This window comes from Barbus barbus (genome assembly GCF_936440315.1).
Source record: "Barbus barbus genome assembly, chromosome: 24".
NCBI lineage: Eukaryota > Metazoa > Chordata > Actinopteri > Cypriniformes > Cyprinidae > Barbus > Barbus barbus.
The window spans coordinates 10,586,545-10,611,827 of NC_136752.1; the positions used below are offsets into that span (position 1 = coordinate 10,586,545).

At 36.0% G+C, this 25,283-nt stretch overlaps 2 protein-coding genes across 7 annotated transcripts in view; one reads left to right on the forward strand and one right to left on the reverse strand.

Moving 5' to 3' along the window:
* Positions 1–1,776: 1,776 nt before the first annotated feature.
* LOC306843584 (transmembrane emp24 domain-containing protein 5-like) lies at positions 1,777–6,157 on the reverse strand. 4 transcript variants are annotated; one of them, XM_079375120.1, is made up of 4 exons: positions 5,798–6,157; positions 5,091–5,230; positions 4,850–4,950; positions 1,777–2,606 (listed from the first exon to the last, which is right to left on the reverse strand). In XM_079375120.1, exons 3-4 carry the CDS (start codon positions 4,940–4,942, stop codon positions 2,400–2,402), a joined length of 300 nt encoding a protein of 99 aa, XP_079231246.1. In that variant the 5' UTR covers positions 4,943–4,950; positions 5,091–5,230; positions 5,798–6,157; the 3' UTR covers positions 1,777–2,399. The 4 variants fall into 4 exon arrangements, with proteins under 4 accessions (XP_079231246.1, XP_079231243.1, XP_079231244.1 ...); XM_079375117.1 differs by having other exon boundaries at positions 4,850–4,981; positions 5,978–6,144; XM_079375118.1 differs by having other exon boundaries at positions 5,978–6,136.
* An 876-nt stretch (positions 6,158–7,033) lies between these two features.
* Positions 7,034–25,283, forward strand: part of LOC306843448 (SUN domain-containing ossification factor-like) — a 53,795-nt gene continuing 35,545 nt past the window's right edge. For 2 of the 3 annotated variants that reach the window (XM_079374963.1, XM_079374964.1), the window contains exon 1: positions 7,053–7,324. In XM_079374963.1, coding sequence (XP_079231089.1) covers positions 7,272–7,324 — 53 coding nt within the window. In that variant the 5' untranslated portion in view covers positions 7,053–7,271. Of the gene's footprint in view, positions 7,325–25,283 lie in introns of all 3 variants that reach the window. The other variant, XM_079374965.1, reaches the window with a different exon arrangement.

The following is a 25,283-nucleotide window of genomic DNA, read 5'->3' on the forward strand; positions in this document are numbered from 1 at the left end:
GACGAACCACAAAAACAAAAGCGCGATTGTAGCGTTTGGTGAAGAGCGCCACCTGCGGCCAGCGACGGAAGAGCTTGATTTGAAGTAGGCCAGGGGAAAGAATTGAGAGATTTTTAATCACTTATTTACAAAATGTATTTTTAAGGCTGTTTAAGGCTGTATTTTATGATGCTTTATAAATACTGCTCAGAAACCATGCAATATAACCATGCAATTTTTTTTTTGACAATCTTTGACTTGTTTGCCACACAGTAGCTATGGCTTTTTAAAAACGCAATTGTACTTAAACGTGTGACAGATGAATTTACTCCAGAACCAGGCCTTTAAACACACAATATGAACAATTAACAAGAACAGAGAACATTAAATGAATGAATTTTCCTTCAGATTGTAAAACAACAAACGAAGGATCACTTCACATATTATCATTTTTATCGTCCAAAAAGTGTGTGGGGATACAACATTAAACACTATGTCTTAAAACACCCAGAGAGAGAGAGAGAGAGAACAGCATCCTTTCACAGAAATGAAGACGAGTTGAAAATTGCAGCTGGCAGCGCCAAAAGTCTCCAGATGGTGGCGACATCAGATTAGAAATTCAATAAGAAATCCAATTGAAGTTTTCTGTGGAACATTTCAGAAAATCAAAGAAATCCACATGATTCATAATGACGCTTTATTCAACTAAAACGTAATTTTTTTAAAACTTAGTAGATAAACTGAAAAGCAATGCAACTATGATATACTGAAAATTAAATCTCAAGCACAAAAGAGTGATTTGATCTGAAAAGAGTAGTAAAGTTCATTCATTAGCACTGAGAGAGCAGCTTCCCACAGGACCAGAGACTCTCAGTGGAAGATGGTTGTCGTAGTAACAACACAGAAATAGCTCAAGCATCACTAGATAGAGAGAGCAGCTGCACACTGCAAATGCTCCTGCACTGAAACAACACAACAGCCATTAAAATACTGCAGCACATTCACCAGGGAAGAGGAGTCCGGCCTCTGAATGGGTTCTAATGCACACTGAAGCCCAGGCTGCTGTCATTGACAGGTGAGGGATTGAGCTGCTGAAGCCTCCAGAGATTCATCGAGCTGAGAGTCATATTCAGCCTGGCGCTGACCGAGCCTTTTAAGAAGAGCGTTTTTAAGTTGGCATAGCTCATGTGTGCATACAAGCTTAGGATCATTAAAAAAAAAAATCTTTTGAAAGTCTGAATTCAAAGCAGATGTCAATTTCTCTTTGTATTCATCTTGATTTCATACCCATTTTAATATTTTTATACCATTTTTCTGAGAAAAAAAAAAGTCATGTGGTGTAATCAAGAAAAAATAATCATGTATTTTCTTTAAACCTTAAATACACGAGTGTAAGTTATGCTTTAAAATGTGTTTTTCAAAGTGAATTTTTTTTTTTTAAACAAATATCATTAATTATTATTAATTAATATCATTACATTTTTAGGGATTTATAACATGACATTTCACAACCTGAACTAAGCTTGTCTTGTAATAAAAAGGTCAAATTAACTGATATTTGAAAGATAATTTTGCTTTGATCATTACATAACTCTGATTTGGTGGACAGTAGTTTTGGAATAATTATTAGAGAAATAAATGTTAAGTTGCTGCAAATCAGTTCAAATTTAAAATAAATAAATCAAGATTTTATCTTCATTATGATATCAGGACAGTCAACATTTTTGACTTCATGCCTCCCCAAAAAAATATTCAAATACATTTTAATTCAGAAATTAGAAGTGAATTCAAGTCATTGCAGGTATGAATTGCATTTTTAATTTATGTTGAAATAAATTAATAGACCAGGACAAAAACAATGAGCGCCGTGAACTATTAAAAATTGTTAATAAGAAAAGAGTCACAGCATCTGTGTATTGGGTGCGTCTCTTCATAAAATGATCAGTAACAGACAAGTAAAGCAAACAGAAAATGGGCGTGGGTGTGGCTAACGTACAAAAAAGCATTCAATATTTTAATCAGACATCATACAGTATGGCTCATAAAAGCTTTAAATACTTTTGCTTGTTACAAAAATAGGAAACGTGCTGCATATCAGTGCTTGGAAGATTTCAGTAACTACAAAAACGCAAAACTACTCAATCTCTGATAGTCTAATAATATAGATTTAAAACTAAAAACAATATGTCCCTGGTTAGATCTGTCACATAGCAGCAGCTTAGAGATCAACTTCAATTTCTCATTTTATCGGCTTAGTCAAGTAGAAAATGATTGTCTTGAGACATAAAAAAGTGTGGAGCTGTTATCAGTCCAAGGACACTTGATGGGAGCAAACGGAGGATGGAGCTGAATGTGTAAGGACAGAGGTGTGTGTGTGTGTGTGTGTGTTTGTATTTTTCAGTCAGTAGCAGTAGAGGCAGCTATGTGCGTGTTTTCCTCTTGTCGTCGAAGAGGCTGCGCAGCAAGTACACCTGGACCCCGGATACGATCACCATGACGACAAGGTTGGTACACGACCACAGGTTGACCCTCTCGTAGTTGCTCTCTTGCAGGTTACGGTCGCGGGCTTCGAAAGCTCTTAGCAATGTCTGGATCTGAAGTCGAGATTCCACGCTGTTGATGGTGTCCTGCAAAGAAACACACACTCTGAATGTGAACATTACTTGCATACACTAACACTGAATATTAGTTTGAAAGAAGTCTAATATGCTCACCAATGCTGCATTTATTTGATTGAAAAATTCAGTAAAAATCGTGATATATTATTACAAATCTAAAACAACTGTTTTCTATGTGAATACATTTTAAAATGTAATTTATTCCTGTGATGAAAACTGAATTTTCAGCATCATTACTTCAGTGTCACATGATCCTTCAGAAATCATTCTAATATGCTGATTCTATAAATTTCTACTGTCATTTTTGGTCAATTTAATGCATCTTTGCTGAATAAAAGTATTACGTTGTTTAAAAAAATGAAAATACAAATATTTGAACTCCCAACATATGAACTCCCACAATTTCCCACAGTTCCTTTATGTTAGTTCAGAGAGTGTTTGTGTGTTTTAGAGGATAAAAGAAGAAAAACTGTGTTTTAAATCAGTATTCTCAACAAATAAACCTGAAATAACTTTGTCTTCAGGATTAAAGCAAAAATAACTAACGGCCGAGACATAAGCAGTCCCACACAAACGTCTAAGAGATCGATAATATCTCCACTCTGAAACAACGGCAGGTAAACAAAGTCAACATCAGAACTTTGACCCAATAGAAACACACCATTTCCTGCACAGATGTGATTTTAATTGGAAAACTTCCTTTTGCTTCTTGAAATAGCTTGTTAATATAGAATCAGTTTATGTAGGCCTACACTTCTTTCAAGAACAACAGTCAAGTATTTGTCTAGCGGTCCCCGGTCCTTTACTATCAGACCATTTCACAAGCACTCAGGGTCACACTGACACCACCTGTGCTGCACGGCATGCTGGTAGTTGGCATGCCTTGTCAGGTTATCTACATTGCTTCGGTTCAAACAAATGTCACCTTAACTGACAGACCGACCGACTACTGCCATATGCTCAGAGTGTTCAAGCCCAAACACTGACATCTGTGAATAGGAAGGTAATTATTCCACTTACTTGGAATCAAAAAGTGGATTGAACCACAATGTAAGTGCATTTCAATAGTGTAGTGTCATTTACTTGCTTGTCCAATTCCATAACAATAGCTGGGGCTACCACACCTTCTGACCAGTGACTTCCCAATATATATTTCCTGCTGTTTTCTGATTACTGCTTACAAATTCTTAAATATCATTTCATAAACAAAGAGCCATTTGTAGCTAAATGTGACTCTGGGCCACAAAATCAGTCTTAAGTCGCTGGGGTATATTTGTAGCAATAGCCAAAAATACATTGCATGGGTCAAAATATGCATTTTTATTTTATGCCAAAAATCATTAGGATATTAAGTAAAGATTATTTGTTCCATGAAGATATTTAGTAAATTTCCAACCGTAAATATATCAAAACTTCGGTTTTGATTGGTAATATGCATTGCCAAGAACTTGCAAAGGCGATTTTGTCAATATTTAGATTTTTTTGCACCCTCAGATTCCAGATTTTCACATAGTTGTATCTCAGCCACATATTGTCCTATCCTAACAAACCATACAGCAATGGAATGCTTATTTATTCAGCTTCCATATGATGTACATTGAAAAATTGACACTTAAGACTGGTTTTGTGGTCCAGGGTCACAAATGTTGTAGCACTGAGTAAAACTAGTAAATAGTAACGTAGATAGAATATAGATTAATTTATTATATTATTTTCCATATATGGAAAGACTCCTTGATGTGTCTGGTGTTTGAACAGATTTGCAAATATTAAAAGATATTACAATAAAATTCGAAAAAATAAGTCTCTTATGCTTACCAAAGCTGCATTTATTTGATTAAAAATACAGTAAAAATAGTAATATAAAAAAATAAAAAATACCATTTAAAATAGCAGTTTTCTATTTGAATATATTTTAAAATGTAATTTAGCCCTGTAATGAATTTCAGCAGTCATGACTCCACATTCTTTCTATTATCAGTATTGAAAACAGCTGTGCTGCCAAATATATTTTTAATATATAATATTAATAATATAATATATATTTTGCTGCATAGAAAGTATACAGTAGAACAGCTTTTTTAACATGATAAATGTCTTTATTGTCACTTTTGATCAATTTAATGCATCCTTACTAAATAAAAGTATTAATAATTTCTTTCTTTCATTCATTCAGAAACAAACAAACTACTGACCCCAAACTTTTGAACAGTACTATACATCATGCGCTGACTGAGACGTGTTTTTCATACCATGATATCCTCCAGCTTCATGTCCAGAAGGTCTGCTCCCTGCACGTATGCGTTCCAATCCTCCAATTCCTCGCCTTCTCCCATATTGGCCATCAACTCAACTCAAAGAAGATGACTTTCTCAGAAACCGCACTGAATGTATTATCAAAACAGAACATGTAGTCTCCCTCTTCTGTTTGAAGAGGGAGACTAAGTGAAGGAGTGAAGAAAGATCAAGCACAGATAATCAGGAAGTTATTACCTCAGTGTGTATGACTAAACTGTGATAGTGAGTAAAACGTACGTATGAACCCCATCAGACTTTCTGTAGTCAGTGGCTATAATGTGACCGCTGGGCCACTGCAAGTAGAAGTCCACATCTAGACTCGCTCCATCCAGAACCTGCACACAGACACACAGATTTCCATTAATGATGAGTCAACAGAAGGATCTGCTGATTCTGCCCTCACAGCATGAAGCTTTCAGCTTACTCCTGTGGGCATGATACAGAATCACATTTTCCTTCTCCCAAAATGACCTTTATCTCCATTGTGTCACTTCTCCAACTTCACTATTGTGTCACAACTTCAAGTGTAATTTTCATAATGCAGCATACTGTATTGCATTAGATCATGTATAAAAGAGAATTATTGCAGTTTGTTTTAAAACCTGGCCAAAAAAATTGGGGTTAAATATGAAGTAAAACTTTTTTACAATAATAAATACAAGAATATTAATATAAAAATTAAATGTTATCTAATTTTTTTTTAATGTTTTGCCTATATTTAACTACATTGCTGTTTTGCAGTACAGAAAAAAGTATAGTCACTCACTTTCACTTCAAATGTTTACATAAATACAAATTAATTCATATTTTTCATTCATATGTCATGTTTTAATCCATATTGCTTACTTTAAACATTAACAAATGCAATTCACACGATTTATATATCTTTGAATTAAAGTTACCTTTATGTTTTGTGGTATTTTAAGTTGTGCTAACTTAATGTAGAACATTTCTTTTTATTATCTCATATATCATATTATGTATTTTCAACTTAGCTGATACTACAACACGAATGCAGACTGTTATCTAATAAAATGATGGAGTTATAACGTCTTGCAGTATCTCCAGTATCACCAACATACAGGCTGTCAGAGTGAAGGTCAAGTCACTGTCCAGAGACTGATCACACTCTCTCAACACCTCCATACTCCATCGCATCTTCATAAACTTCAAAAACTTTATCAACAACCGATGAAAGTTGTTCTTATGTAAACTTCAGCAGCTGCTCGGGACAGTGCTGTGACTTGAGGACCCCGCCTCACAAATGTAGAAATGTTTATAAGGTTTCTAAATCTGCCAGCACAGGTACTTCCTCTTTTTTATAAGAAATTAATAAAAATTGTTTAAAATTAGCGAACACGTGTTTTACGAGAATGTATTAAATATTTATGTGCACGTACACTGGCACATAACGCGACGTCCTGAACTGTTGCATTATGGGAAATGTAGTTCTGCGCTGCATAGTACGAAAGTATTTATAGTAGTGATGAGAAAGTCGGACTCATTTCAGCGAATCGTTTCTTTCCCAAGAACCGGTTCTTTTCTCATTTTTTATTTAGAAAATAATTATTTTCCTTATGCATAATAATACAATAATTTATATCCCCAGGGGAAATATAAAAACATACAGAGAAATTAAAAAATAGGCATATAATATGTACATCCAATTCATTTAAACACACACTCACACACATATATATATATATATATATATAAAGGGCCAAAATTATTGCGTCTGAAACTTTCTATGGGTGGCGCACAATCCACTAAGTAAACGTTTTCCGCAAAAGTTATTTAAAAAAAAGCTTATATTTTTTTTATAAAAAAGAGCTAGGATAGTAATTTAACTGTTAAATGGATATTGAAGTGTTTATAAAGTCGAAGAATTGATCTGCCTATGAGAGGTCATTCCCATGTAGATGACTGTCATATTTTAAACATTAAATATAAATTTTAAATATTAAATATAACAAAGTAGCTGAATTATGCTCCCATATGAATGTTCTAGCAATATTTCAAATCTCTTATCTTTGAGGTGACGCGTCTGATGAGAAAACTTCCAACTCATCTAGACCTCGAGGAGTGGGCGGGGTTAAAGTAATACTCGATTCCTATTGGCCGAGGCTGGGGCAGCAGGAGCCGTAAGCGCTGGGCAGCCGAAGCAACAGCAGCAGAAGAGAAGCAGCCAGCCAGCGCTTCTCAACGGGGGGTTTAAACGAGAAACTAGCCCAACTGTTTGTTCTGGACCGCCAAACACACCCCCTTACCTTAATACAGTTGTCAACAATTAGCATTATTAGCTAGTCTTGGCCTCTGTCGTCAGTATTAGAGGTGAATAGATAAAAAAGCGAGGATGTTGGTCCCCGCGGGAAGATAATGAAGAAGCTGCGCGTGTTGTTGCTGTGCGCCGTTTTAGCTCTCCTGTGCTGGTGAGTCAAAATATTTTGGATGTTTAAATGCTATTATAATGTATCTCCCTGTCAAGCTGCGCCACAAAAAAACATTAATACTTTGACAACGACATCATTTACCACTGTGTTTCTAATGATAGCTTCATGCTAGATGCTAACGTTTGTTCACTAGCCTCAGAGGTGGGATGTATTTATAAGCTTCCTATCAAAAGACGTCCAATAATATGAACCAAATACTTTGTTTATATCATTGATTATTGTGGAATTGCTTGCATCTTGTAAAGAAATGTGCTGACAGCCTGTTGAAAGTAGTACTGGTCCACCAGCTGTTCGCTGTTAATGTAAATTGTGGATAGAGGGTACACAATGTACAGAAAATAGACAGCCCACCATATATTGTTAGGCTTCCCAATTCTGTACGTGAGCATTTAACAATTGTAGTAGTATTTTATGTGTTTTTAATTTTTTAAGGCTTTGTTGAACTTTGGCATCAGCTTATATAGAGCTGATAAAATGTAAAAATTGTAACTTTAATGCAATGTAAGTCGCTTTGGACAAAAGCGTCTGCTAAATGCATAAATGTATATAGGTTAATTTTGTGGCAGCACGTTTTTATGGCCATTATCATGAATTATGGTCAGTTTTTGTTTTTCAAGCTTAGTGTATAGGTAAAGCCTCATAGAAACTCTTTCAGACCATGAACCGCTTGGATTGTATGTATTTAAAAGTAACAGGCTGCTGTCCACTGCTCAAGCCTAAATTTGCCCTGATCACTAACAAACTCTGTTACTTTGAGAATGTTTAATGCATTCAAATATGTGCATATCAATGATAATCTGCACTTGCTCTCTGTGCCAGGCTGATGTGGCATCCACCGTGGACAGGTGGTGGATTAGGGTTGGTCATATGTTGACTAAGCACACAGGGTGCTGACGCAGGTCGCAGTACCTGGTGTGAGACGAGAACACAATGAAAACCCTGTGCCAGCCGTCGGACGTCCTATCAGACGATTTTAATAACGGGCTGATATGCGAACTCACTACTATTTTCATAATGGCTGATTACAGAGCTTGTATTACTGTGCTTTTGTACAACAATTGATATGCTAGAACTGTGAGACAGAAAGATGTCCGCTTTTGGTTCTTGCAATGTAACCTTGTAAGTAAGGTAAATGGAAAAAATAACATATTTAAAATTGTGAGGATGACTTCATACCTAATGGTGAAAAAAAAGAAAAGAAACGGTGAATTGCATCATATGCACAAACTCACAGCTCATAAATACCTGTGTTGTTGTTATTTGGCAAACTTTGCAAGCTTTTATTATCAAAGTGAAATAAACATTTTATTTCCATAATTTGCATTACATTACATAATTTGCATTACATACCAGAGCAGCAAGCGTTTCACAACATCATCTGAAAAGTAAAGTCTCTTCAACTACATCAATGATTATGTAGTTTTCTTTGGAATAACATGCACAGATGGAGCGTGCACAGAAGATAAAATTATTTATTTATTATTTAGAAGATAAAATGAATGTTTTCTGCTTCAAATATAAAATAGGTCTGGAAGGCCAATCATATATTTCTGAATTGAGTTGTCATGTTTTTTTTTATATCTTTAAAACTATCTCAGATTGCAAAAAATCATGTAAAAGTTCACACTAAAGAATAGATGTATATTATTTTGTTTATTGAGACAATAAATATCCAGATAATGTGCAAGGTGTAGAGGGGAGCAAATAACCTGCATGTATTGTTAACATCTTCCAGCATTTGGGGCTTTGCAGAATGGTCCTTTTGTTTAGTTGCAAAATTACAAAAACAGTCAGAATATTCAGTTTTTTAAATCTCGTTTTAGAAAAGCAGGATAATTGAGTCATGTGAGAAACGATTTCTCTGTTTAATATATCAGCTTTTTTAGGAAAGCTTGCAGCACTTATAAAATACAGATGGGTTAAGTTTAATCAGATTTGCTGTGTTCAAACTGCATGTCATGTGATCTCATATTTGAATGATCATATATGCGCTTATGGCTGGGTGAGAACAACAGAGTCGTTACTTTTAAAATGGAACAAAACTTTGCAGAACCAACTCTACTAACAAATACTTAAGTTCACTCTGTTTTAGTGGTTGATCTTGATCTACAGTTTGACTTCAGAATGGAGACTAGTGAGAGCACTCCTCACATGTGTGTCTCCTGTTGCCACATGAGTGCTTGTTTTCAATGAGCAGTGAGGGTAAAAAAAAAAAAAAAAAAATCAGAGTTTAGAGGGAATAAAGTTAAAATAGTGAGAGAAACGGACAGCCTGCAGTTATGGGCAGGACATGGCGCTGCTTTGGCACACAATCAGACCCACAGCCAGCCAGAGGCTTTTCTCCTCTCTCTTCCTTATTCTTTCTTTTCCTCCTCCTGTCCATTTCTTTCTTCTGTAATTATAATAGCTGAGAATGTCACATACTGCTGTGACATCTTCCTCCACGCCTCCAGCAACAAAACGCACAGGCTCATATGCAAGCCTTGAAATCGTTGTGAGACATAAACAGCTGTCCCCTTTCACAGAATTATTATGAATGCTTCAGGGCTCGTAAAATGTCAAAATCCCTGGTAGCCCTTCGGGCAGGTACTCTTCAGATTTTAGTAGCCCGAAAATTAATTTAACTAGCCCAAATAATATAAAGACCATAAATGTCAATCAAAAACATTTTCAATGCACAAATGTCAACGAATATCAAGGAAAGAGTTTAATTTGACTATTTACAAGGTATTTGCAGAATTCTTAAAAATCTATTTAAGGCAATTTGAAAAATTATTTCTTATACCATTTAACATTTAAAACTGTCTAAGGCCTATCATATTTAGTTTTATCAAATTTAAGGACCCGTGGGAGCAATGCTCCCTCTAATTTTTTTCTTGCTGAGCAAAACTTTTCTCTATTGGGCAGACATTTCGGGCACCTGAGCAAAAACATTCTTTATGACCTGTACAGCTTGCACACAAAAAAGTGTGTAACTTTTAACTTTAATGTGCTATTTATATTTGATTTGACCCTTGATGTAACTAAATGATGTACATTTTAGGTTACCTGAGAACACATTTTTACTGTACAATACACTGCAGTTCAAAAGTTTGGATCAATAAAGTTTTTAAAATAAGTTTCTTATGCTCATCAAGGCTGTATTTATCTGATAACACATACTGAATATTATTTCACAAAATAATGTTGTGAAATATTATTGCAATTTAAAATAAATGTTTTCTATTTTAATATACTTTAAAATGTAATTAATTCCTGTGAAGCAAAACAGTATTTTCTCACACGATCCTTTAGAAATCATTCTAATATGCTGATTTTTAATCAATGTTGGAAACAGTTGTACTGCTTTTTTAATTAATTTTTTTTATACTGTATTTTTTGGGACCTGTGATATAAAAAAAAAAAAAAGTTAAAAATAACAGTGTCAAAATAGAGATTTTGTGTTACAATATAAACTATTCAAAAGTTTGGGGTCAGAATTTTTTCTTTCTTTTTTTAAAGATACTTTTAAAAAGTTTAAAGAAAGTTAAATAAACTTTATTCAGCAAGGATGTGTTAAATGGATAAAATGGATAGTAAAGACTTCTATTGTTAGAAAATATTTCTGTTTTGAATAAATGCTGTTCTTTAACATTTTTTATTAATCAAAGAATCAAAGAAAAAAGAAACACAGGTTCCAAAAAAATATGAAGCAGCACAACAGTTTCAACTCTGATAATAAATCAGAATATTAGAATGATTTCTGAAGGATCATGGGACACTGAAGACTGGAGTAATGATGCTGAAAATTCAGCTTTGATCACAGGAATAAATACTATTTTAAAGTATAGGTATTAAAATAGGAAACCAATATTAGAAATTGCAATAATATTTCACTATATAACAGTTTTTTTCTGTATTTTTTAAATGAATACAGCCTTGATGAGCAAGAGACTCAAAGTCAAAGATTTGGAAAAAGTCAATTATTTATCAGGTTTATAATATAGCCCTAACATAATATATGATCAAAACAAACTATTTAAACTGATAGAATAGATTAGAATAGAATACAAACTGAAGCAAAACTTAAGCTGAGATCTGTAAGTTAAATATAAAAAACGTGAACATATGAATTCTTCTATAGCTGTCTAAACATCGATATGAAGTACAGTTTGTACAATACTCTTGTGTGTGACTGTACATGTTTCAGAGTTTTGTTACCGTTCTTTGCCCATCCTCCGCTACCCTTGGGTCTTGGGGTGGGCTTCAGGTTGCCTTGGAAACACCACCTCTTGGTCACTGGGTCCATTTTCTCACTTGGCATTGAGACCATACAAAGAATAACTTTTATGCAATTCGTCTGGATAAAACAAACCCTCCTTGGCCCCTTTTCAGGGCACCATAGCATGGCCATAAGGGGAGGGGCCCCATGTTCCCTATATGACTGAGTACACAGTCTGCAGTGATGTCCAAACTGGGGAAAAACCCTCCATGACAATCTCGGCTTTCTGAGTTTACATTGTTTTCGGTCATTGATTAATGAACAGTGAACCGATCATTCAACTGCTGTTTAAAACATGGGAATGTCAGCATATTGCATGTTAACCTCTCCTCTGTAGGGAACCTTTGTGTTCACTCTTCTCAGCATGTAAGTGTGGGTTGACATTTCAACTCGCACTATGTGTTGACTGTAATAGAGCGCTGCATTGATGACATGTTTTTGAAGGCTAAGTTAGCATCAGCTTGCTTCCCTCGACAAAAACAAATTTGCAGAATTTTTCCATTGGCTTTTGGGATATTTGCAGAAAGAATAAGCTAGGTGACCATTAAGTGTATGCTTAAACACAATCAGCATAAGCAAAAAGCTAAATGTAGTCTATAAACAAACTTAATCATGGTCGCATGATTTCAACGTCAGCATCATTTAGTTTCAGACAAATCTTTCGTTCTTTATTAAAAAAAAACAAAAAACTAATTTAAATTGTTAATCTTGCTCTTCATGTCACAGATTGTGTGATGATATCATTCTCAAAGTGCCATGCATGCCCTCCCTAATAATTTTGAAGCTTATGTGATTGTTTAGCCTATACCTTCAAACCGTTTCCCATTGCTGCAGCTGGATCTGTATGGCACATATAGCAGGATGAGGCTGATAATGATTTAGCGGGATAACGCTTTCAGTCTGAGCTCCGAGTAGTAAGCAATGACATTATATAATCGAGTATTAGATAAGAAGGATTGAATTAGGAAGGCAACTGGTCTGCCAGCCCCTGTGCTTTGTTTGCTGGTTTGTCATGGTATCGTGTCTGCTGTTGTATGAAGCTGTAGCTGTATTGATTAATGCTAGTAACATTGTATAATCATAGAGTATAGGTAAATGTGAAATCACTGATCCATGCATATCAAATGTTTGATTTTATCACATATGGATTGATGTTTTTAAAGTAAAATGACTCTGGCTTGTTCCTCATCCGACTGGTTCCTATTATGTAGGCTGTTCTCACAAGAACTGCAGCACTGCATGTTGTTACAATTATTTAGTGTTGAGTTTTTTTTTAGTTTACATTTTCAGTTCATGTGACTGTTTCATTATTTCACTGATTTAAATAAGTCAGAAACATAAAAATTATTGGTGCCCTGCATACATCACCAGAGAGAAGTCTGACATTTCATCGGAAGAACGTGTTGACATTTTGTCTAGTTGAAATAAGTGACTGCATAATCCATGAGTGAGCCTTAATTTTGGGCTAATGTGGCTGGTCTACACTATTCAGCATTTGCAGTGTCCTAAAAGACTGACCGTGTGCTCCATCTCCATATAAGGGCTTTCCCCACAACCTTTACTTTACTTCCTTTCGTCACTCTCAGCAAATATATGAGGCTCTTTCATCTAAGAGACGCGCAGCAAGTTCCACAAGCAATGCCAGGTTTGCCATCTTCAAAACCAGTTCAAACACAAACCTTTAATACAGACCCAGATTGCAGACATCTCATTAGCCAACCGTCGATACGTATATCTGCGTTGTTATTCAGAGAAACCTCAAGACTCAAGCTATAAGGCAGCTTTTCTTAATCTTTCACTGTATACGATGAAAATTTTGAATTAAATATCCATGTAAAAATTCATCTTAACATGATTATAAGGCCACCCAGAGTATGTGATTTTTGTACATGTGTGGTTTCAGTTGTTCTAATAACTTATTTTTTTTTTATAATTTTTTTTTACGTTTCAGTATGAACGTTATTAGTGAATCATGATTTGTTTGTGAATAAATCTGCGTTTGTTCAAAATCTGTGCATATGCACACTTGGTAAATAAGACCTGTTTTAAGTGGTTCAAAACACCATGGTACTAGGGTGTTGTGGGTTGTCCAGTTATGTGGTTACTAGGGTGTACTGTGTGGTTGCTAGGTGGTTAATGGGGAGTTCTGGGTGGGAGTCCAGCCAAAAGTCTCTGTGATTATTCTGATCCCTTATTCGGTCTAAGCCTATACACTAATACACTACTGTAAGGTTGTTTGGGAGCTCTCCGTTGAGTTTTCTCTGTGAGGGGCCTCATTTCCTCATGCACAGACAACCGAGCAGTCATGCTTTCAGTGAGGCGTGTGTTTATATGCATGTGCAAGTTAAAAAGCCATTTGTGCTGCCTCTTACATAAGTCCATTACAGGGCTCCAGACAAAAAAATCGAGTAAGGAGCCATTGGCTCCTATAAAAGAAAAACTTAGGCGCCAAATTATTTTTTTAGGTGCCACAGAATAAACGACTAAGGTTCACTTAAAGTGTGAATTAAATGTCTTTTACAACTTGAAATATACAGTCACAAAGAATTGTTCGTTACACCGAATCTGTACCAATATCATGGACCAGAAGCATCACTTGGCAACTGAGTGCAGTGCATCCTATAAATGTTGTCAGGTCTTTCACACATTCAGTCTGTTTTTCTTCATTAGTAAAATGCTATTTTATAGGAGGAGTTGAATCATGTACAACAGAATAAGTAAAAATATTAATATGCAACAGCGCATGAATATAGCAAAACGCTCCTCTTTATAGTTATTTTTCTAGCTGACTGATGAGTTTATGGACACTGAGTGGTTATTCTGAGGTAAATGTATTACAATGCAATGTTTACAAGCTTTATACATTTCCTCAGTTTGAAACACTGAACGCAGCTTTTACATAAAACATTTCAGTAAGTTCAGTAAGCCAGTATAGGCTTTCTTATTGCCTACCTTTTGATCATGTTCATTTCATACTATAGTAGTAAATCGAAATATATAATGGGTTCACTTGCTGCTTTAACTGAGGTGCTAAAGAGATCGCGCCTGAGCATTAAGTGCGATACTCTCCGCTCGCGCGATCCGGACGCATACACGGACCGTGTGGACGCGGGGTGCTGCTGTTTATATTACCGAAAGTGTGCGCTTGTGGTCCGCATTAAAGAGCACCCAAACCGCATTTGAATTTCCTAGCATTTTAAAGCTGATACTTTGTTTATTAAAAAGTAAGACAGCACAAAGCTTTTTGCGATTACTGGATGGCAAGTGCGCTTCAAATAACAGGAAGTCCATGCATTAACAGAACACAGCATATAGACTAAGATCTCGATAAGAAGATCGACCGGACAAGTGTAAATGCATCTGGTTGTTGAAACCACATATGGTAATTTTACTCCTCCCATAATATTAAAATAATAGACGTGTGAGAGCGTTTTATAGGCTATATGGCATGTTATAGTCAGATATGACAGCGCAATGCAACAAGCATCACCGCGGATGAGTAGCGGAGTATTTCTTCAGCAAGCGACGCGCAAACTGAATGAACCTGAAAGTAAGTCGCAGACGCTCAACACACAATCTTCTTCATTAAAAGTAGCGAGACTAGCCTATCTTTCCAGTGCTGATGCCGCGCGCTCTCTTGATATTGAAATTAGCTGATAATTAATAAAATTATCCGTTGCTTTCATTGACGTGAACTCCGTTATATTTGCATATGAAGCGGGAATTGAAGAACGGATTTATATCCGTTTTGCGAAGACACATTTATGTGGCCAAGTGTAAATGGGGAAACGTTTTAACAAATCATATAGATATCCGATCAGAGAAAATGTATGAAGTGAGCAGGTGTAAACAGGCCCTTTCAGGTCTCTCTCACTGCGTTCAGCAGGCTGTGTGCGGCAGAGACGAGGACTGTTTGAAACTCTTTTCAGTAAAACTTTGATGCGCATCGTCTTATGTAAGTTTAATACGTGAACATAACAAAAGATGTGAGCGCAAAACAATCGGGAAAAAAGTCCTTTCATGCAAATTATATATAGTCGCCAGTGGCGACCTCAGCAAAAACTTCACTCGCAAATTAATATTTTTGGTCGCAAATGCGACCATTTTAGTCGCAGTTTGGAGCCTGCATTACATGAGGGCTGTACCAGTGTTCTTGTCTTTGGGCCCTAGTTGTCATATAAGCCTAACTGTTTTTAGCATGTGGATGGGTAAGAAATATATGTGTGCTGACAGCCTGACTCAGAGACAGAAAGGATGACTCTGAACATACCTCAGGCTGATAAGATGGGGGTTGGTGGTACGTGAGATATGCAAGGACAAAGATCCCTTCCTGTGTCGGAGGCATTTTTTCAGGGAAAAAAAGAAGGTTGTCCTTTTGGATTTCTTATTTTCATTCAAGAAGGCAGGCACCTTTTTGTCCTGCTCGTCTGGTATTTTTCACTGGAACAACATTTTCTGGTTCCTCAATTTCTCAGTCCCAGAATTTCAAGAGAAAAGTACAGTGTCACAGCATGTGTCGATCCCTAGTGTTCAACTGTTCAACAGTCTACTGTTCTGAGGAAGCTTCCTGTTTGAGTTGTGCCATAGGTTCTGCTTGCTTAATGATGAAGGAACCATTCATAATGAATTGTGACAGCATAAGCTGTATGTTGATTCAGCACATCACTAATTTAAACAGTAGAATTTGTTGTTAAGCCTAATTTGTTATTGCCCTAATCTTGTAACTAGGGATGAATCGATAAACTGTGTGCCCAGTATTTTTGAATGATATTCACCTTTTCTATTCAGTCTGTCATTGGTTCTGAAAAATGCCTTTATTTGGTAAGGCATTTAACATTTCACAAGTGTTCAGAGCAAAAAGTAATTTTCTTAACAACATTGCACATTATTATTATTATTATTATTACACACTGTTATTATTACACAGATTGCTAGGTCAAGTTCAGCATTGAGCTACACATAATGTGACCGAACTTATATTTACTTTCAGTTTCAGCAATGCTGAATGAAGTTTTGTGAATATATTTACTTAATATTCCTAAGTAAAACAGCCCTGTTTGCTGTTGTAAACATGCCGTTTTACCTAATGGTGTCATGTACACTTATTTTCCATTTACAGATTCTCACTTCCTTGTCTTGTTGATGCCCACGCCATGGGTCATGTTTGTATCTTTTGTACTAGCTCATTATAAATAACTAATTTTTGTCTTGTAACACACCTGGCAAAGAAAACACTGTTCAGTGTGTGTAATTTGATACAGATTTTAGTGATTCATTGGTGAAAAATGTCAGAACAAACACTCTTAATTAGAATGAAACAAAATAATCCTGTATCGAATGCATTCATGTGCTTTAAATCTTTGGCTCAAGAGGCGGAGAAGGAAAATTGGGTTATGTTTAATTAAACTGTGTTTTCATGGACGTGGACGAACACATTTTACTGGCACTCAGACTGGCTCTCTTTTATTTTGCCTTCACTCGTTTGGTTTTCTTTTCCAGAGCCAGACAGGTCCATTATTGTATCTTCTCTTGCAGTCTTTGTATCTCTCTTTTCTGTGTCTCTGCCTGTGTAAGCAGTTAGATTAGATCCTGTCAAGCATAGGGGAACGTCTGAACTTGTCGCTTGGGAAACAAGCGGATGAGTGGACCGAGCCAGACAGAGGCTGTCCCCAAATCATCCCTGGAGCCATGTCAACTTTAATACCAATGTTTCCTTCTCTTCTCTGAATAAAAACCTAGCATCTGCTCTATAATCAAATGATAGGAAGAGAAAACAGAACAGGGTGTTTTTGGTAAGCAGAAGCAATGAAGCAAAAGTTTCAGTTTAGTTTCCATATTCAAGAGAACTTTGTGGGATACTTTAGTGTTTTGGTGTATGAAGAGTGATGTTTTGCAGACTTACAGTCCACTGTGGGAGACAAAACAGCAACATAGTTCTGGCAAACCAAATATTATATGTAATATAAGATGGCACATCGACCATGGTCGGTGGAACTGGACAATGGATTTATTTTTCCATGGGGCTAAAATTTTGCACCTTTTAAAATATATGCAACACAAGCTAGGTATAAAGGATTACTATATTTTGGGTGTACTTAATGGACTGAGCTTCTATCTGTCATAGCCTTGTTTTTGATCAGTCTAGCTACTTCTAGGTTTATGATGGCTGCAGTAGTCTTCCTATATCCCACCCCCCTCTCCGTCAAGCACAGGGCACATTGTCTGTTTCTTTCTATCCTACACATACAGGCATTCTCCACCCCCTCCTCCGATTGTATACTAGGACATTTTGTGCTAATCGTAAAGAAAGCAGTAAAACCAGCCCATGATGAGTTGCAGGCATTATACACATGTTTACATTTATTAATTAAGTTTGTTTAATTGTATTTGTTTCCACTGTAAACATTTAGGCCTTATACTCTGCACTCAGTAGGCTGCTTGCAGTATTCAGTAAATGTTCAGTGAGCTTCTGTCAATACCTGGTGGCATTAAAACCAGGATATAGATTACAGTATACAAGCAAATGACTGATTTAAAACTAAGTGCATCCTCAATTTTCTCCCTGCGTACTGGCTCTTTGTGAAAGCATATGAAAACTTATACAATACTGTATTATATGTACATGTCATAAACAATAGTAAGTGTAATGACTTATGTTAAAATCAGTTCATTTTTAAATACACTCAAACCTGCTTGTCTGACAAACCTGGACTTTTCTGTTTTGTGGTATTATGTTAAATAATTATTTTGCCTTATGTAATTCCACTGGACTGCAAGTGTCCCATTTGTGACAGGGCCATATTGCCTGATCACAAGGTCCCATTTCTATGGTCTGTATGCCTATAGTAAGTCTTATGTCAGCTTGTTGAGCTTCCTGTAGCTGAGTTATGAAACGTAGATCAGATCCTGTTTGTTTGTTTCTAACAACAGATTGTTCAATGATTTTTTTTTTTTTTAAATAAGCACATAATGGGCTGAATAAATCTTCACCTAAATGCAGAAAGGCATGATGGTCATGTTTCTTTCTTATGGTCATGCCATTGTTGTTGGGCTTATCCTGAATCTCATTTGGAGATGGGATTTAGATACTGTGCTCTTGTGTCATCACACCATACTTCTGGCATCAACTAAGGGTTCATCCCATTGGAAACAAGGCTAGCATGAAAACCTAGATGCTTCGCAACAAAGCACAGAAACCCTGCCTAATCTCGGATAAACATAGTTCACAGATTCTGCTGTGCTGACTCTGCTGCCCTGAGCATTGCCTGTTAAGACTATGACTATCCTAGACTATGGAATGAGCTTCCGCTGTCCTCAAAAATATCTCCTACACTAGGGTAATTTCAGAGGATGTTAAAAACGCATTTATTTTCTTTAGCTTTTAATAATGTGTTGTAAATTTTATGTATTTGGGTATGTTTTTGTTTTTTATTCGTTTTTTTTCATGCACAGCACTTTGGTGACCATTGTGGTTTTTGAAAGTGCTTTAGAAATAAAGCGAGTTGAGTTGAGTCAAGGAACTCAGGCATTTCATTTCAATCAATGGCTTTGCTTTTCAAATTCTGTGGTGAGCTACTAAAATCATCTATAATAACCTGATAACTTCAGTGTATTTAGGGCCCAAGCCACTAAGGTGCAGGGGCCTCTTGTTTTCCTAAGGATTATTTTAATTATTTGTTTTTTGCTTCAAAATGTAAAATGTAAAAACGTTGTGTTCATAAATTCCTCATTTATTGAAAAGACTCAAAAAATGTATAATTGGAGCAATTAACTGACTAAAGCACAGAAATGTTGATATTCAGATGAAATGACAAAATACAAATCTGTGTTTCTATGTTTGTGTGTGTGTGTATTAAAAATGACATAGTAAATAAATCAACTATTTGAACAATAATAAAATAAGTAAACAATTAAAACTATAAATGCATTCTGCATACGTACCTTTCCATGGTCCAAGGCTACACTGTCTGCACTGGTGGGATCACCTATAGATCAACACAGAACGCTGTCAATAATTTACAGTCAGGGTGCAAATTACAGTAATTTATTAGCTACGGCCAACAGGAAGTCGGCTATATTTATTTTAATGTGTTTTTTTTTTTTTAAATCAGGCTTCAAATTAATTCATACTCCTCCAAGCAGAAACAAGTAATTCACACCAAACTTTTTTCAACATGATGCCAAGATACTGACGATGCTAAATTGCTAACGGATTTAGAATATCTTGAACGTTGTTACTGAAAGTTACAGTAAAAAAGAGAGCACAATTTTTTTTTTCTTTTAAGAGCAGCTTCCAAACACTTCATAAATTACATACACAGAGCAAGTCATTCTGAAGAAATGTGATTAATTTTCAGAAAGATCAGGCCCTTTCTGACAGAGCATGCTGCGCAACTTCTTGTCCAGGCCCTGGTTGTTTCTAGACTGGACTACTGCAATGCTCTTCTGGCTGGTCTGCCATCAAACGCAATCAAACCTCTACAAATGATTCAGAATGCAGCGGCACGACTGATCTTCAACGAGCCCAAAAGAGCGCATGTTACACCTCTCTTCATCTCTTTGCACTGGCTACCAGTGGCAGCTCGCATCCAGTTCAAGTCACTGATGCTTGCGTACAGATCTACCACAGGCTCTGCACCCTCCTACTTCCACTCACTATTACGAACCTACATCCCCTCCAGAAGTTTGAGATCTGCTAGTGAGCGACGCCTTGTGGTACCATCACAGAGAGGCTCAAAATCACTCTCCAGAACATTCTCGTTCACCATGCCTGGCTGGTGGAATAATCTTCCCACTCCTATTCGGAACGCCGGATCTCTGGCAACCTTCAAGCAACAACTGAAAACTCATCTCTTTCGGCAGTACTTGACTTCATCCTAAACTCAAAAAAAAAAAAAAAAAACTTTCCCTCTATCTTTCTCTCCACCTACTAGTTTGTACTTATTTGAACAATGACTGAGACTTGGTGTTACGAGCACTTCCTCTGTCTGACTGCCTCTTCAAGATGAATCGCTTTTTGTATTCCCCAATTGTAAGTCGCTTTGGATAAAAGCGTCTGCCAAATGACTAAATGTAAATGTAAATGCTTTATAAGGTATAAATAGTCCTCATTTTAGATGAGCTCACAAAAATAGATGGCTGGCAACTGCTAAATGTTTTATAACTACCTGACTTAATCATGAATTAAAGCAGGAATATGTGTTAATAAAGCATTTATTAACACACTGAGCAATTATTATGATGTCTAAATAATATGATTTATAAATGTACATTTTAAATAGTTTATTAATCATTTACTTACACTTTCTAAGTGATCTTTTGATCCACTGAAAACTCCTAAATAACTGGTTTGTAAATAACATAATTTAGAAATGTTAAATTGATCATTAATAAAGTATGAAAATACAGTCATTAAACATTATATATATGCTCTAACAAAACATTTATAGCTGCCTATAAATACCTTACGACATCTCTTGAGTGCATGAATGTTTATATAAAACTAATTGTATCAGTAGACTTAGGTAGGGTAGGTCTAGGTAGAATGTTCACATACTTGCAAAGTATCCTATACTCAGTTTGTCTGTTGAGGAACCATCAAAATAAAGTGTTAGCATACAGTATATTCAGCAGACACACTACTAATACTCTCATGACTGCTAGTTGACTTGTAGTTGCAGAGTTACTTATCAACAGAGCTGTCTAAAGGGTGCCATCAAAATAATCATACTGATATTACAATAGAAATGGTTCAAAGCGAATTTGTCATATTACACATTCATCTGATCTTATGGCTGTTTGAGAGAAAAAAAAAAAAAGAAAAAAAAATATGTGTGTGTGTGTATATATATATATATATATATATATATATATATATATATATATATATATATATATAATTGTTATTATTACTTATAAGTGGTCTTTGTCTGCTTTCAGTAAAGTAACATAAGTAACGTGGCAAGATATGAGACTTATAATATATTATAACTATGAGAAATATAATCCATTGTAACTTAAACAGATGGATCGTATTCATTGTGTTATAAATCATCATACTCTTAAAAGCTATAACCACAAATAAGTAACTATTATAATACATTTCACTTCACTTCACATTAAAACTGTTCTTATGAATATTCTTGAGATCATATAACATATTATAAAGTTATTTATAATGCATTATTCATTCATTATAATGCCTTAAGAATACCTTTTATTATGTATTATAAATACGGGCTTCATAGAAAGTGTTACCAAAAATACTATATACTTATTGTTCATGTTAATTAATATAGTTAATGTTTAAAACTGAAACATTATTGTAAAGTGTTACAAAGTTATAAAGTTATATGTTGTTCTGTGTGTGTGTTTCACAGAGTTGATGGTTTGGATTAACCCATTAATTGCCGTATCCCTTAAAACCAAACTGCCAGAGAGTTACTGTAATGCATGTGCTCGCTGGGCACTGTTTTCCTGATGACACCGGGGGTGGCGGTTGCACTGACGGCTTGGGCCCGTCATCGCTGCTTGCAGCTTTAATTTTGAGTTGGACTAAGCAGGTGTTCTAATTTGTAAAGCAGACCTCATCTGAAGCAGATCTTCTTGTTGTGAATCGTTGAAGTCATATGAGAGTGGAAGACGTGATGCTGCAGTGACTCTACATGCATGGTGAGATCCAGGGCTTGAATAAGCCTGTGCTCTGTGGCGTGTCTGCTGCAACGGTCAGGTCGCATTAGTTGCATGAATGCCTAAAACCTATGAGTCACTGTGGCTTCTTGAAACTTCAGCCTTTATTTCACTTAGTGTGCTTCTCTGTTTAATGAACGGCACCCCCTTAGGCTCCCATGGTCCTTTGCACTCTCCCACAACAGTCCGCAGGTGGTCATTATTTGCGACTAATAACATGTCTCTGTCTTTATAGGGAGGAGTATGTCTGGATATTTTCTGTTTCCAATGTGACTTCTCAAGGGACAGAAAATGCATCATATGGGTTATTGTCTGATAATTACAGGCATTTTTTCAGTGTTTGTAGATATTTAGTTCTCCGTGTTCTTAATATTGCACATTCACCTTTAGCATTTAAAGCAGTGGTTCTTGAACGTTTGGATTCCATTTTTCACAACAATATTTAAAGCGGCCATGACTTTTGCAGTTGTTACTGAAGGAAAATATTTTTAAAAAATATTTTTTTTTCTCTCTCATTTATACCCAATAGAATATTCTAGAGCGGCACAACTAGAAAAATCAATATGCATATTCAAATGTATAAAGTGCCCAAGGAGTTGTAAGATTGTAATTTTATTAACTTCTTAATATTAACTTTTCCTGGTCATCCTTCTTCCTAGAAATCAAACTTATTTGATTCTTAGTTGATTTAGCTTAATGAATGTCATTAATTGTTTTAATAATATTATTATCTTAATATCGGCCATTTATTGTTTAGCGCCCATAACATCAAAATGATAATTGGCTTGCCATATCAACCAGAATTTAAATATCTGCATCTCTAGTTCTCATCTGTTAACCTGTTCGACTAGAATAGATGAAACCTCTTACACTCATTCCCGCACATGCATCAAACAGCACGTCAGTCATTTCAGTGAAGTTTATCATCACCTCCAAAGCCTCTGGGATTTTAATAGCAGCATATGTGTCACAGCGCCTGTGGATTGATATCCCGATTCATGACTTCATTACATTTAGATTCGTTCTATTCTCGAGATGTTGGGTGAGAAGGGGAGAAATTATGTTACGATGCAGGGGTATAAATCCTCAGACTTTCAATGACTTCATTTCCAGCCCTGTCAGCTCAAGAGGGCTCCGGCATCTTCTGCTCTGGTGTTTGCTCTGTGGCAGAATGCTTTCGTCTAGCCATAGCATTGGCCTACTTTTTGGGAGAGCTCTGGCTGCGTGCCCCGCAAGCCTGTTCATCTGTTCCTCCCCCAGCCACGTCGCTCTATGCACATCTGAATCTGTTGAATCTCTGATTTCCATCCCGTTAGTTCATTTATTATTTATCATTTCACCATTTACCATCATTCAGACCATCCCCCCTCATTTATAAGAGACTGTGTTCATACTGTTTGAAGAAATCTCTGGCTGTGATCATCACGTCACTGTTATTCTCCTGCTGGCTCATCCTGCCTGAGATTATTAGTCTCCTTGCATTCTGGGTTTAGGAGTATGTGCTTGTGTATTTTATGTGGCAGGGCACACTGCAAAAATTTGCATTTGTATTGACATTTAGTGTCCAGTCACCCTGTTTTCACTGTGTGAACCAGATGCTGTTTTGACTTTTTTTTTTTTTTTTTTTTTTTTTTTTTTTTTTTTTTTTAATGTGCCAGATGCTCCGTTCCTGTGCCACATAGGCAAGTCAAAGTCCACTCAATGAATGCAAAACAAACGGATATGGATTTGCCCATTCAAAATGCAGTCATTTGGTTGTTTACCGTTTTAAATATAAAGTTGCATGAAAAATAACCTTTGAAACTCACCTGGTGATGCGATCGGATGAGGTCACCGGTCATAAATCGGTCAAATAGCCGTGATTTATATGTGGAAACAATACACATCGACATCATATAGGTTATTCATAAATATTCTTATTCTCATATATTCATGTATCTATCTATCTCGGTTGATATTGTACATTTAATAATGCAAGCTAATTCCCTCTATTTTGAGGTGAAACTAAACTTAAGCTTTATATAAACACTTGAAGCAGCATTTAAAGCTACTGAGTTTCGGTTTTGTTTTGAATGGTTTTGTTTTCATTTCTTTAGAAGAAAATGGTATATGATTTCTATGTTAGTCATCTATCGGGTATCAGCACATGAACATAATTGTCTTATTGGTATCATCCCGAAATCTAATGTGTGTGTGCATCCCTAACCAATTTTTGTTTTAAAGTTTTGCAATTGTAATGTTATTGTGAAGGTATTCAGATGGGTGCTAAATTGGTTTGCTGGTGTGTGACACCAGAGGATGATTCAAAATTTTACTTTAAAACACTTTTGGATTCTACATCTCATTTATCAACCATTATTCACTTATTCACCCAGACCAAAATCACAAGATGTGTCTTGAGACTTTCTCTTGTTGCCTAATTTTAGACGCATTCAAAAGAGTTTGGCTTGAAGGCACAATGTTATAAAGAAAGCGCTGTTCACATGGTAGCCACAGTTTAGAGCAGAGACCATTCGCAGCCACTCCCTCGCTGAGAACTGTGACAAATGCCCGACAGCATGCAGGAGGTTTTTTCATTTAAAAACTCACTTAACGATGACTGCGTTTGTTCATGTAGGATCATGTATATCCCTTTAACGATTTCGTCACTACATGAGTCATTGTGATTTTAGGGTTTTGTACAGAGGCAACACACCTCTGAATAGCCAAAAGATATTTTCCACAATCACTTATTTGCCTTATTTCACCACAGATGTTTGCTGTCAGCTCTCTGCTGTTTACTCTGGCGTGCAAGAATTGTGCTGCTGAAAAAGATTGCTAATGCCTTTGCCAGGAGAAGACATTACACTGCATTGATGCTATTGATGATACTGATATTTTAATATCTTGATATTAAGGAAGTGCAAAGAAATCAAAAGTTTGGGTTCAAACATCAATTTAGAGCAAATGTCAATTTAGGATAGCTACAATCCCTTTCCTAATAAGCAC

Bases quoted from the DNA above. Each gene is read 5' to 3' on its own strand.
- LOC306843584 (XM_079375120.1), bottom strand. From the start codon at position 4,942: ATGGCCAATATGGGAGAAGGCGAGGAATTGGAGGATTGGAACGCATAC. The intron at 2,607-4,849 runs GTATGAAAAACA...GTTTCTTTGCAG, and splicing joins TGAAGCTGGAGGATATCATG to GACACCATCAACAGCGTGGA.